The 13,177-nt window shown below is 51.3% G+C and overlaps 1 protein-coding gene across 4 annotated transcripts in view; it reads right to left on the reverse strand.

Moving 5' to 3' along the window:
* Positions 1-13,177, reverse strand: part of AGPAT4 (1-acylglycerol-3-phosphate O-acyltransferase 4) — a 135,896-nt gene that overhangs the window by 29,250 nt on the left and 93,469 nt on the right. For all 4 annotated transcript variants that reach the window (XM_005211099.4, NM_001015537.1, XM_005211101.5 and 1 more), the window contains 1 exon segment: positions 682-851. In XM_005211099.4, coding sequence (XP_005211156.1) covers positions 682-851 — 170 coding nt within the window.

The raw sequence follows: 13,177 nt of genomic DNA on the forward strand, positions 1-13,177 counted from the left end.
TATGTCTATGCTTCAGTGCTACTCTCTCGATTCGTCCCCCCTCTCCTTCCCCCACTGTGCCCACAAGTCTGTTCTCTGCGTCTCTATTCCTGCCCTGCAATAGGTTCATCCATACCATCTTTCTAGATTCCATATATATGCATTAATATACCATATCCGTTTTTCTCTTTCTGACTTACTTCACTCTGTATACCAGGCTGGGGAGCGAGGTTCAAGAGGGAGGAGATGTATGTGTATCCGTGGCTGATTCATGCTGATGTGCGGCAGAAACCAACATAATGTTGTAATTATCCCCCAATTAAAAATAAATAAATTGAAATAAATAAAAGGGAGGGAAAAGAATATGAAGGTGGACGAGATAAAATTCAAATCGACTTAACAGTTGTGTGATCTGGAGCAGGGTAGTGAAGTGTAGAGTTTATATAAGGGCAGGTTCCTGACTCCCAAATGTTTCCACAAGGGTTAAATAAATTAATTGTTGGTAAAATGCCCAGCACACCGTCACTGATGAATAAATATGATCCTTGCTCACAGCAGATGTTCATCTTGATTCTGAGCAAGAAGGAAAAGCAGTCAGTTAACATTTCAACAAGCCTATTAATGCTGCTGCAAGCGCTGAACGACTGAGAGTAAAGGGCCAGTTATGATGTTGGACAAAAGAGGTGTGCGGGTCTGACTTACCCCTAAGACCCCAAAGCGCTCAGCCAGGCTCCAGCCGCAGAGAAAGTCGATTTCAAACTTGTGGTTCAGAACGACAATGGCGTTTTCCTTCCCGTACTTGGGGTAGGCGCGGGGGTCCGTGTAGATGACACACTCCGTACCCGACCACCACTCCAGCAGCATCACCAGCTCTGGAACAGAGAGACAGACAGGCCTTTATTTCATGCACCTCTGCGACCAGAGCTCTGGACCCCCGGGACAGGTTGGCACAGCAAGGCTCTGCCTTCCTATCTGGAAGGGAAAGCAACTTCGAGGGGTCAAATGCAGGATGGTTTCAGCCAAGATCCCAATCCTTGACAGGGTTTAGAAAGAGAAGGAAAAAAAGAAAAAACAGAAGAGAAAACTCCACAAGTCTCCAGGGGAGGAGAGGAAGCTTTGAGAAGGCAAATGACTTGCAATCCTTGATTAAGTACCTTAGGGAAAAGTAAATCCGAAAGCCTGAATCCATGCCCTGGTGTTTACAGAGCTCTGAAGGGCAGCAGGAGGCGAGATACAGAATTATTAACGTTCTACGAAATGACTAATTGGGACACTTATACAATCCATCCAAAGAACACTAAATACCCAATTTTTCTCTCCTGTGAACGATGCTGGAATGTACCGGGAATGATGAAGCCCTGCGGGGAAATAGCAGCACCTGAAGGGCCAGGATGAATCAGGGTCATTCCCTCGTGGGCCTCAATGAAACTATAAAAACATTTTTAAAAGAGCTTGTGAAAACGGAAAAGTCCTTTTTCGGGCAATAAAGACCAACTTGCCATTTTTTTCTTCAGTGATACCTCTAAATCAGGGGACCAACTCCCCACCTGGTGCCCTGAGGACAAGCCTTTATGGTAGAAATTGTCCAGAAGAACAGCGGAACCTCGGCAATTCCAAGTACAGCTAAAGAGCAGCTTTGCACTGGGATGCTACAGTTAAGTGTGTTCAGCAGGTGGGCAGGTGGGTGGCTGAGGGAGCCCTCTGGGAAGGATGGCTTAGTCGCTCAGCTGACTGCCAGCATTTTCATAGTGACGCGAACACTGTTATAATAAAGGGTTCTGTGAGCACGCTTAGTCTCCAAGTCGTGTCACATTCTTTGTGATCCCATGGACCGTAGCCTGCCAGGCTCCTCTCAGTTCAGTTCAGTTCAGTCGCTCAGTTCTGTCCAACTTTTTGCGACCCCATGAACTGCAGCACGCCAGGCCTCCCGGTCCATCACCAACTCCCAGAGTTTACTCAAACTCGTGTCCATCGAGTTGGTGATGCCATCCAGCCATCTCATCCTCTGTTGTCCCCTTCTCCTTCCGCCTGCAATCTTTCCCAGCATCAGAGTCTTTTCAAATGAGTCAGTTCTTTCCATCAGGTGGCCAAGGCATTAGAGCATCAGCTTCAGCATCAATCCTTCCAATGAACACCCAGGACTGATCTCCTTTAGGATGGACTGGTTGGATCTCCTTGGAGAAGGGAATAGAAAACCATTTCAGTATTCTTGCCTTGAGAACCCCATGAACAGACTCCACTCTCAATGGGATTTTTCATCAAGAATACCAGAATGGGTTGATATTTCCTCCTCCAGGGGATATTCCCAACCCAGGGATTGAACCTGCATCTCTTGTGTCTGCTGCATTGCAGCTGGATTCTTGTACCCACTGAACCACTGGGGAAGCCCTGTGAAGGACATGCCCCTTTTTATCACCACTTGGAGGTATATGTCAGGCACTCACTCACTCATCACCTGCCCCAGCACATGTACACAGGCACGCCCACATACGCACCCCTGCATGCACAGACACACACACACACACACACACACACACACACACACACACACACACACACAAAGCCCAGCCAAGCCTCACAAATAAAAGGCTGGACTTGCTGCCCTTGGAAGTCTCTCTCTCCTTGAGGCTGGAGACCGGCAATGAGGTGCTGGAGCCAGAACTCTCTGGAAGGCACTACAGTCTAGTTTCTAAGCCCGAGCCCTCTGGGGCTTTGGACAGGTGAACCCCGAGGCACCCCAGCCTCCTAATCTTGGAAGGGGTGGCCTCAGGGGCTTTTGTGAGAAGTGATGGGTGTCACATACAACAGGCTCTCTGTGCAGAGCACGTGCCGGGTCCCCAGCAGACCCAGGCTTCACTGCCCACCTGTGTCATCAGAAAACAAACCAGAACACACCCCCTACTGAACACCATAGAGTCTGCCTGTTCCTAGAGCTGAGAAAATGCCGAGCCCCCAGGCAGCTGTCCTCCAGGGGCAGCAAGCCCGGGGGAGCCATCGGGGGAGGGAGGGGGACGGGTCCAACCCGTCCCGGTACCGTTCACGGGGGCTGGACAATCCCAGGGCAGAGCCGCATCCAGAGGCCGCCAGGTCAAGCGGGACGGCTCCCGGGACGCCTCCGGCCGCCACCTCCTGAAGGCCTCTCTGGGCCCTGCTGCTCCAAGTCCAGGGCAGGCCGGGCCTGCTTCCACTTGCCCAGTCCCTTCTAGGGTACTCATCGCACCCTGTGACATGGTGCGATGACCCCCTGCCCCCCCTACAGGCCACAGGCCCCGCGAGGCACAGACCCTAACCTCAGCCTTTCACCCCAGGACCCAGCACGGTGCTGGCACATGTCTGCTTCCAGCGAACACCGTCTGGTGGCCAGACGTGTGTAGGCAGAATATGCCAGGAGGCTGGAAGTGTGGCCACATGCCTGGGTGGCTCCCGGGGTCCCAGCCTCAGAGCCTGTGACCCAGGGAGCAGATAGCCTCATACCAAGAGGCGGCGAGACCGGGAGGGCAGAGGTGCTGCCTGGGACAGATGCTGTGCATGTATCTGGGGGCCAGGATCCTGTGCCAGGGGCACCACTCGACGGCTGTAAGACTTCCCGGTCTGTTTGGCAACGTCCCAGAAGCCTCAGCATCTTTGTGAATCCAGACAGGAAAAGCTGCTGGAGGTGCGATGGCTATGACAGCAGATTCTGTGGTCAAGGCGCCCAGAGTGATTCTGCACACACACGGGATGGTGAGCAGCCAGCTCCCGTGACTGTTACACACACGGCCCCCTGGACAGCAGGCATGGCTCTGTGACCACCAAGGGGAAGCGGGAAGGAGTGGAGAGGGGGACAGAGTCACAGCGGCTTCCGCACCAGGGTGGGCGGTCGTGATTTATGGTTGCACCACAGAGGCCGTGAGGCGTCACCGGAGCATTTCTTACAGAGGCCGCGGCAGCACCGAATCTGCGTTCTGAAAAGAGCATTCAGGCTCGAGCGGGTGCAGAGGAGAAGCAGAGGGGCCCGTGAGGGGTGGCTGCAGAGGCCCAGGGAGAGGCGATGACAGCTGGGCCAGGTGGGGACCAGGGGAGGCCAGGATCCCCACCTCGCCTCAACAGGCTGGAGTTACTCAACTCAACACTGAAATCTCACCGGATAAAAGGTCTTCCTTTTTCCTCCTAAGGGGTTTCATTTTTTTTTAATTAACAAGAAATGTATTTATAGTCATAATGAACAATAATTCAATTAATCCAGAAGAATTTAGAGGAAACTGCGCCAATCCCCTTGAGGGCCCTAAGGCCTGTCTATCCAAATCCCCTTTCTGGTTTGTTTCCAGTTGTAGCTCAGCTGGTAAAGAAGCCGCCTGCAATGTGAGAGACACCTGGGTTCGATCCCTGGGTTGGGAAGATCCCCTGGAGAAGGGAAAGGCTACCCACTCCAGTATTCTGGCCTGGAGGATTCCACGGACTGTGTAGTCCCTGGGGTCGCAAACAGTCGGACACAACTGAGCGACTTTCACTCTCACTTCAAAGGCCCACTCGGGAAGGTCTCAGGAGGCTGGGTGGGCTCCACAGGTCACACACGTGGTGGCTGACGTGCTGATTCACCTCCCAGAGAGAAGTGGCAGCCGCACTGCAATGGCTCCTTCCTCTCCATCCCCTTGGCTCCTGACTCCCTGGCCCAGCCGGGTCTGCTCCTGCTGGGGGGCTCGGCTTCTGCCCCCACACCGCCCACGTCATCTGCCCCCGCCCCACCCCAGGTGCAGTAAGAACCCACTGCGGTCTCAGTCTGGCCGCGGAGGGGGAGCCTGACCTCTGAGTCCCCTCCGTCCACATCCATCACCCCTTCCCGAGGGCTGGCCCTAGGCCTTCCAGCTCCAGCAGGAGCTGCACAGACCACAGCCCTCCAGGGCCGGTCAGCCCCAACACGTGACTAAGGACCACTCCCTTCCAGGGGGCGGGTATCTGCCAGCAGCTCCGCCTCTCTGGTTGAACGCTGGGCACTTCCTCACCAACAACCACAATCCCGCTCCCTTCCTCAGGGTTAAACACAAGGAACAGCCTGGGGGTGGCCTTCCAGGCCTGTCCTTAGGGGGTTACACAAGCACTTGTGCACATGCACAGTTTTTCCCCCTTGAATGGGTTCAAACTGTATTGACCTTTGTAAACATATGCATGCAGTTATTTTCTCCAGTGTATTTGGGGTTGCTGCTGCTGCTGCTAAGTCGCTTCAGTCGTATCAACTCTGTGCGACCCCATAGACGGCAGCCCACCAGGCTCCCCCGTCCCTGGGATTCACCAGGCTCCCCTGTCCCTGGGATTCTCCAGGCAAGAACACTGGAGTGGGTTGCCATTTCCTTCTCCAGTGCATGAAAGTAAAAAGTGAAAATGAAGTCATTCAGTTGTGTCCAACTCCTAGGGACCCCATGGACTGCAGCCCACCAGGCTCCTCCGTCCATGGGATTTTCCAGGCAAGAGTACTGGAGTGGGGTGCCATTGCCTTCTCTGTATTTGGGGTTATTTCCATGTTAATACAGATAGATACACAGAGGTATCAGCAATTCTGGACTGGGCTCTGTATGTGGGCTGGGCCATGTTCCAGGGCCATGTTCCAAGGCCACGTGCAATTGCATTAAATCCTCATGTTTAGTGGTAAAGAACCTGCCTGCCAATATAAGAAATGCAGGTTCAACCCCTGGGTCAGGAAGAACCCGTGGAGGAGGGCATGGCCACCCACTCCAGTGTTCTTGCCTGGAGAATCCCATGGACAGAGGAGCCTGGTGGGGCTACGGTCCGTGGGGTCACAAAGAGTCGGACACAATTGAGCAGGCACAGAGTATAACCCTGTGGGAGGAAATATGATTGTCCCCATTTTAAAGATGAAGAAACAGAGGCACAGGGATAACTCGTCCTTTGTTCAATTCAGGAAATTGCCATTTTTCAGGTCAAAACTAGTCCAGAAGGGCAATTCCACGTGGGATAACCAGCTGCATGGCAGTTCCTGCTTCAGACATATTATGATTTATTCAGCCATTCCACCATCAATTAGGATCCCTCCCCAACCCTGTTTCTTATTGCTACAAATATTATAGTAAACATCCTTGAAAATGCATGTTTTTTAGAAAATTGTGTAAGGATTTCTCTAACATAGGTATACCAACAAGTAGAATTATGGATTGAAGGGTATATGCATGCTCAGTCGCTAAGTCTGACTTTTTGCGACCCCATGGACCCCACCAGGCTCCTCTGTCCATGGGGTTTCCTGGGCAAGAACACTAGAGTGGGTTGCCACTTCTTCCTCTGGGGCGGTGAGCAGGGGGTGGGGTGGGGATCTTCCCGACCCAGGGATCAAACTTGTGTCTCCTGCATTGGCGGGTGGGTTCTTTACCACTGAGCCAGATGTAAAAAGAAAGCTATAAATGGAAATGTCAGTATTTGTTTAAAGCAGAAGCTGGAGTGGATGCAGGGGAGACAGGAAGGGAGAATCCGCCTCACACAGATGTGAGATCCGTGGTCAAGTGGGTGGCCGGCTGGCCCAGGGCCTCATCACCGGAATCGGCTCCTCCATCCTCCTCCCTCCCACGGCCCTGAAAGGAGCCAACACTTAATATCATCATGGTCCTTCTGCCCACTGAAATCTCAGCCTGTGTATTAATTCCTGGGCCTCGTAGGAGGGAGGGGACACCCCGGTCACCCTATTCTCCCCAGAGGCGTGGACTGGGCCCACAGGGCCCCCGGTGTTGGGGGTGGCCGTCAGACACTGGTAACAGACAAGATGTGTAGCTGAGGTTTCTTCAGTATTACACAGCAATTTTGAAGCTTCCTGTCCCATTTTAAAAATGTTCACTTTGCTCAATTTTGTACTTTATTATTATTATTATTATTTTGGCGGCCACGTCCCGAGGGCAGGGTGGCCAGAGACGCTGGAGAAGGCCCACACAGGCATCTTCCGGGAGCTCGGGCACCTCTGGATCCTGCAACACGGGCCCACGCCTGGCCCTGGCCAGTCATTGCCACCTGCTTGGCAAACTCCGCGTGGAGCCGGGTGGGGCTGGCTCTGAGCTCTTCGAGGTAATGGCCAGGGCGGGGTGGGAGGGAGGGGAAGTGACCATGGCTGCAAAATCTCAACCTGCCACCTCGGATTTCAGAGGCGGATCGGGGTAGGGGGGCCAGACTCTGGCTGCAAGGATACATCGACTGAGGGACACATCTGTGCTGCGTAGCTCGATCACAAATAGGAAAGAGGTCGTAGATGAACAAAAAGGAGAGTGCGGCCGGGGGAGAAGCACCTGGTTCATATTTGCAAAGAAGGAGGAAAATGGTAACAGCCAACATCCCCTGAGTCAGCACACACGTCACTGTTCCCATTTCACAGATGAGGACATGGAAACACTGAGGCCCAGAAGCTGGGCCAGTTCCCAGTGCCCCGAGGCCAGCGTGCTGGGCCTTGAACCCAGACAGGGAGACTTACGAGAGTCCGTGAGGACACTAAAGCCAGAGTATCAGGTGACGGGGAGAGAAAGCACGTTGAGGGAGGGAAGAGGTCAGAGTTTAGAGGAGAAAGCTCGCACCTCTGACCTTGGGAAGCCCTTCTCTGTGAGAAGACGCCCACCTCAAGGCTGCCGGGAAGGGTACACGCACTAAAGCGATGACAGCATTTCACACTTGCCCGCCCTGGAAACAGGGTTTTTCTCCTCCTGAATGCTATGACCAGCAGGGAAAACGCAGCAGTGATGGCAAAAGAAATGATGAAGGGACAGAGGGAACAGCCAGGAAAAATAAACAGCAGGTGACATCCCTGCCTTCAGCCCTGATGTTGGTCGTCCAAGTCCAGATGCTGGGCAGCTGTAAGACCCGGCTCCTACTGTGCCGGATCCTAAGGATCCACATGCACCCAGGAACCCCAGCAATCCTCCAAACCCACAGCCGACCCCTTCTGCAAGCCCAGGTGATTGTGGGGGACTCCCTCCTTCCCCACCAAACCTCTCCCCGTGTGCCCACTTGCACCTGCCATGACTGACATTTCACTTCTCTCTGCAGCCCTTTCTGGAAGCAGTGTCGAGAACACTAATAAGACAGGGAGGCAAAGTTCCTGCAGAAAAGACCTCGAAATCCAGACTGTTGTTTAGAGTTCACTGTTCAAACATACCAGCAGCCTCTAGAACCCCCCATGTCGGGGATATGGGGAGATGTCATCAAGATTGAGGAAAATGGTATTTTTATAATTAACTTCATCCAATCTTAATAATTACACAATCACATACATAATTTATATGTAATCTATAAACTAAGTGTATATAATTATGCACTTATAATTTTTTTTTAATAATTTGGCTGATAATAATTGAGGTTAAAAATGAAACCTCTCAGCCACAGGATTTTCCCAAATGCAGAATGGAAGAAGTTTCTGGGGTGTGATGTGAGACTGCTCCCTGTCGCAGACTTACTTATATTTCAGTTTGAACTGTGCTGTGTGCCAAGTCGCTTCAGTCGTGTCTGACTTTGCAACCCCATGGACTGTAACCCACCAGGCTCCTCTGTCCATGGAATTCTCCAGGGAAGAATACTGGAGTGAGTTGTTAAACCCTACTCCAGGGGATCTTCCCGACCCAGGGATCAAACCCACATCTCTTACATCTCCTGCTTTGGCAGGCAGGTTCTTTACCACTAGAGCCACTTGGGATGCCCCTTATTTGGAACTATTTCTAGTTAATTCCCCAGCATATACCTTTTTGCCATAACCAGATTTCAGTACTTTCTTTCCATGACACCAAACTGGGGGCCCAGTTGTACCTGCAACATTTCCATCCACACCCCAGTCACCCGGGCACTGCTTTTCCCACTTAAGTGCCCAGGTCACTAAACGATGCTAAGGCACGAAGCCCATAAACAGATACACAGTGTATCTGTGCTACTAACATTTCATAGGATGATTAGAAAAACAACATCTACAAAAGCTCCTTAGGATGAGGGGAAGGTTGGGAAGCCCTGCAGGACATCTCTGATAGAGATGGCAACACCAGAAGCCAGTTCTCCTGGACCACATGGCATCTCCATCACACCCTCCCAGCCCTGAACCACACTGCATCTCCATCGCATCCTCCCAGCCCTGAACCACACTGCATCTCCATCACGACCTCCCAGCCCCGGACCACACAGCATCTCCATCATGTCCTCCCAGCCCCGGACCACACGGCATCTCCATCGCATCCTCCCAGCCCCGGACCCCACAGCATCTCCATCACGTCCTCCCAGCCCCGGACCACACCACATCTCCATCATGTCCTCCCAGCCCTGGACCACACCTCATCTCCATCGCATCATCCCAGCCCTGAACCACACCGTATCTCCATCACGTCTCCCAGCCCCGGACCACACAGCATCTCCATCGCATCCTCCCAGCCCCGGACCCCACAGCATCTCCATCACGTCTTCCCAGCCCCAGACCACATAGCATCTCCATCACACCCTCCCAGCCCTGGACCACACCTCATCTCCATCACGACCTCCCAGCCCCGGACCACACAGCATCTCCATCATGTCCTCCCAGCCCCGGACCCCACAGCATCTCCATCACATCCTCCCAGCCCTGGACCACACCACATCTCCATCACATCCTCCCAGCCCTGGACCACACCTCATCTCCATCGCATCATCCCAGCCCTGGACCACACGGCATCTCATCATGTCCTCCCAGCCCAGGACCACACTTCATCTCCATCGCATCATCCCAGCCCCAGACCACACTGCATCTCCATCATGTCCTCCCAGCCCCGGACCACACTGCATCTCCATCGCATCCTCCCAGCCCTGGGGACATGCCTGTTTCTGTGCAGGATTTGCTCCTGGCTTCCCTGGTGGCTCAGATGGTAAAGAATCTGTCTGCAATGCAGGAGACCAGGCTTCGACCCCTGGGAGCAGGGTATGGCAACCCACTCCAGTATTCTTGTCTGGAAAAACCCCATGGATCTCATCTAGCCTGTGCCCAACGCCAGCTTAACACCCTCATTGAGTCCTCACCATCCACAGAGGAAGTGAGACTCCTTCACCAGCCTTTACTGCTGGGCCCACCCTCTTTCTTCTGCATCCCTTGAGCTAAGGCCAAGTTGAACTGCACACTGTTCCTTGAACCACCTAGAACTCACCATACCTACCCTTGGCCTCTTGTCCAAGTTGTTCTCTTGGCCAGAAAAGCCTTTCCTTTCCATAGCATCCCCAAACCTTCTCCGAGTTCCAAGCTTCAGCTCAGATGAGATATTGTCCATGAACTTGAGACCACCCCCACCTTCTATGAGAAGTAATCTGTCTCTCTTCTAAATCCCCCTTAGGGACACTGTGTCAATGCTCCTCTGAAGTCAGGCAGACCTGATCTGAATTCCCGCTCTGTCATTTACTAACCACCACCCCCTGACATGGGCATATTACTGAAGCTCTCTAGCCTTCAGTTTTAGATGTGAAAAAACTGAAGTTTTGATGTGAAAACACTCACAAAACCGTTATCAACATTGAATAAGACTAACGCTTGGGACCTCCCTGATGGTCCAGTGATTAAGAATCCACCTTTCGAGGCAGGGGATGTGGGTTTGATCCCTTGGGAGGGAACTAAGACCCCACATGCCACAGAACAGCTAAGCCTATGTGCTGCGAGCACTGAACCGGAGCACCTCAACCAGACCCCTCGCGTCGTAGCTAAGACCACCCTCCCCTGATGCAGCCACAGAAAAATAAATAGTTTTTAAAAAGACTAATGTTAGACTAAAGGCTGAGCACCGAAGAGCTGATGCTTTCATACAGTGGGGCTGGAGAAGACTCTTGAAGACCCTTGACTACAAGGAGATCAAACCAGGCAATCTTCAAGGAAATCAACCCTGAATATTCACTGGAAGGACTGATGCTGAAGCTGAAACTCCAATACTTTGGCCAAGAACTGATGTAAAGAACTGACTCACTGGAAAAGACCCTGATGCTGGGAAAGATTGAAGGCAAAAGGAGAAGGAGGTGACAGAGAATGAGATGGTTGGATGGCATCACCGACTCAGTGGGTAGGAGTTTAAGCAAGCTCTGGGAGATAGTGAAGGACAGGGAGGCCTGGCGTGCTGCTGTCCAGGGAGTCACATGTGACTGAGCGACTGAACAGAAGCGTTTGAAAAGGAACTACAGGCAGCAGTGGTAATGAGCTTCCTCCCTTGGATCTCATGTTCCTTCCCACGAATCTGGTTCTGTTGGGTCTGGGTTGGTTCTCCTTCCACGTGGACCATGCAGTCCCTCAGGGAGGGTTTGTCTCATCCACTTTGTTGGCCTGCTGCCTGCAGCACACAGAACAGGGCTTGCACAGATAAATATCCACGGATTTCCATCATTTCACAGCTGCTGATGGCATAACGTGCAGCTCAGAGAAAATTCACAAGGATCCAGGTCATGTCAAAAATCCGTTAAGTGTGGCAGAGTCCTTGGGCCCATTTAATCCCACTCCTGGGCATAAATCTGGAGAAAACCATAATTCAAAAAGACACACGAACCCCAGTGTTCACTGCAGTGCTATTTACAATAGCCAGGACATGGGAGCAACTAAATGTCCATCAGCAGAGGAATGGGGCAATGATACATGAAGAAGATGTGGTGCATACATGCAATGGACTATTACTCAGCCATGAAAAAGAATTTAAAAAAATTTAAGCAACATTAAGAAGTTATTAATCTCTTTAGGAACACTTAAAGTGTAAAATCTACTGAAGATAAGTATCTACTAGAAATTGTCATCCTTTTAATGTTTCCTCTCATCTTCCCTCATCAAAATATAGTGAGCCTTCCATTCATACATGAGATTCATTACTGAGAGAAATACATATACTGTGATTGCTGAAAGGATTATAAAAAATGGAGATGCTGAAATGTACACAATTCCCAAACTAAATTTTAGGGCCAGAAATGTGAGGCAGAAACTACACTGCAATTATTTATTAAAAAAAGGTTTTCTTCACAAGAAATCATTTCCTTTTCTCAGCCTAGGAGGCCACGGGTTCTTGGTTTTGTCTTTTCTAATGCAGAAATGATTTCTCTGTCAGAGTAACTTATTTTCAACTGGTCATCTGCTTCATTCAGTTTTGGCTGTGCTGGGTCTTCACTGGGTTTTCTCTAGCTGTGACAACCGGGGGCTCCTCTCCAGTTGCGGTGCACAGGCTTTAGAGTGCACAGGCTTTAGAGTGCACGGGCTTTAGAGTGCACGGGCTTTAGAGTGCATGGGCTTTAGAGTGCATGGGCTCGGTAGCTGTGGCAGTCGCACTCAGCTGTTCCTCGGCATGTGGAATTTTCCCAAGCCAGGGATCGAAGCTGTGTCTCCTGCATTGCCAGGCGGATCCCACTGCACCACCAGGAAAACCCTGTCAGAGTCGCTTTTAATTGCTGAGAGTAACATACAGATTGTTTGCTCTTCTCTGACTTGTGATAAATGAGACCACCAGAGAGCTCTGGACCGATCCTAACATCAGTTATTTCATACAAAACTTCTTGCGCTTTCAGCAAGGTAATATTCTGTCCCTGTTAAGGTTACCAGACAGAATGCAAAGTGCCCAATGAAATTTGAATATCAGATAAGCTTCAAATGATTCTTTAGCATACGTACATCTCCTGAAATACCAGATGAAAGATGTACTAACCTATCCACCGTAACATGTCTGGGAGATACTCATAACAATTATTCGATGTTTATCTGATATTCAAATTTAACGGGGAGTCCTGAATTTTTATTGGCTAAATCTGGCAGTCGGAGTCCTTATCAAGCTAGCAGTAACCATGGCAACAAGCACTGATGTGGCTCTAGGAACGAGCTGGAAACGAACGGTCAGGGTTGACTGGCACCCACGGCCCCATGGGGCTCCTGCCAGCACCACCTCAAGCACCCCGAATGGCCATCTGCTGAGACAGACTAGATGCACATTTATTCCCCATTTCACAGATGACAAAATGGAACGCACATGGCTTCCCCAAGGTCACGCAGATTTGGGGGAGCAGGACCACCACGCTCGGGGGCTGCCACCTGGAATTCCCCAGTGGATGGCAGGGTTCTGTCACCCTGCTGGCCTCATGAATATGCAGGAATCATGTTCTGAGAATCTTGGCAACTTTCAAACAATAAACCTGTACTTCAATTGTATCTCAATCTCATTCGCAAAGGTCCCTGACAAATCTTTTCCCTGGGGCTTGTCTGAGCTTTATCTAATCAAGTCCT

Source organism: Bos taurus, chromosome 9 (assembly GCF_002263795.3).
Source record: "Bos taurus isolate L1 Dominette 01449 registration number 42190680 breed Hereford chromosome 9, ARS-UCD2.0, whole genome shotgun sequence".
NCBI classification, from domain to species: Eukaryota; Metazoa; Chordata; class Mammalia; order Artiodactyla; family Bovidae; genus Bos; species Bos taurus.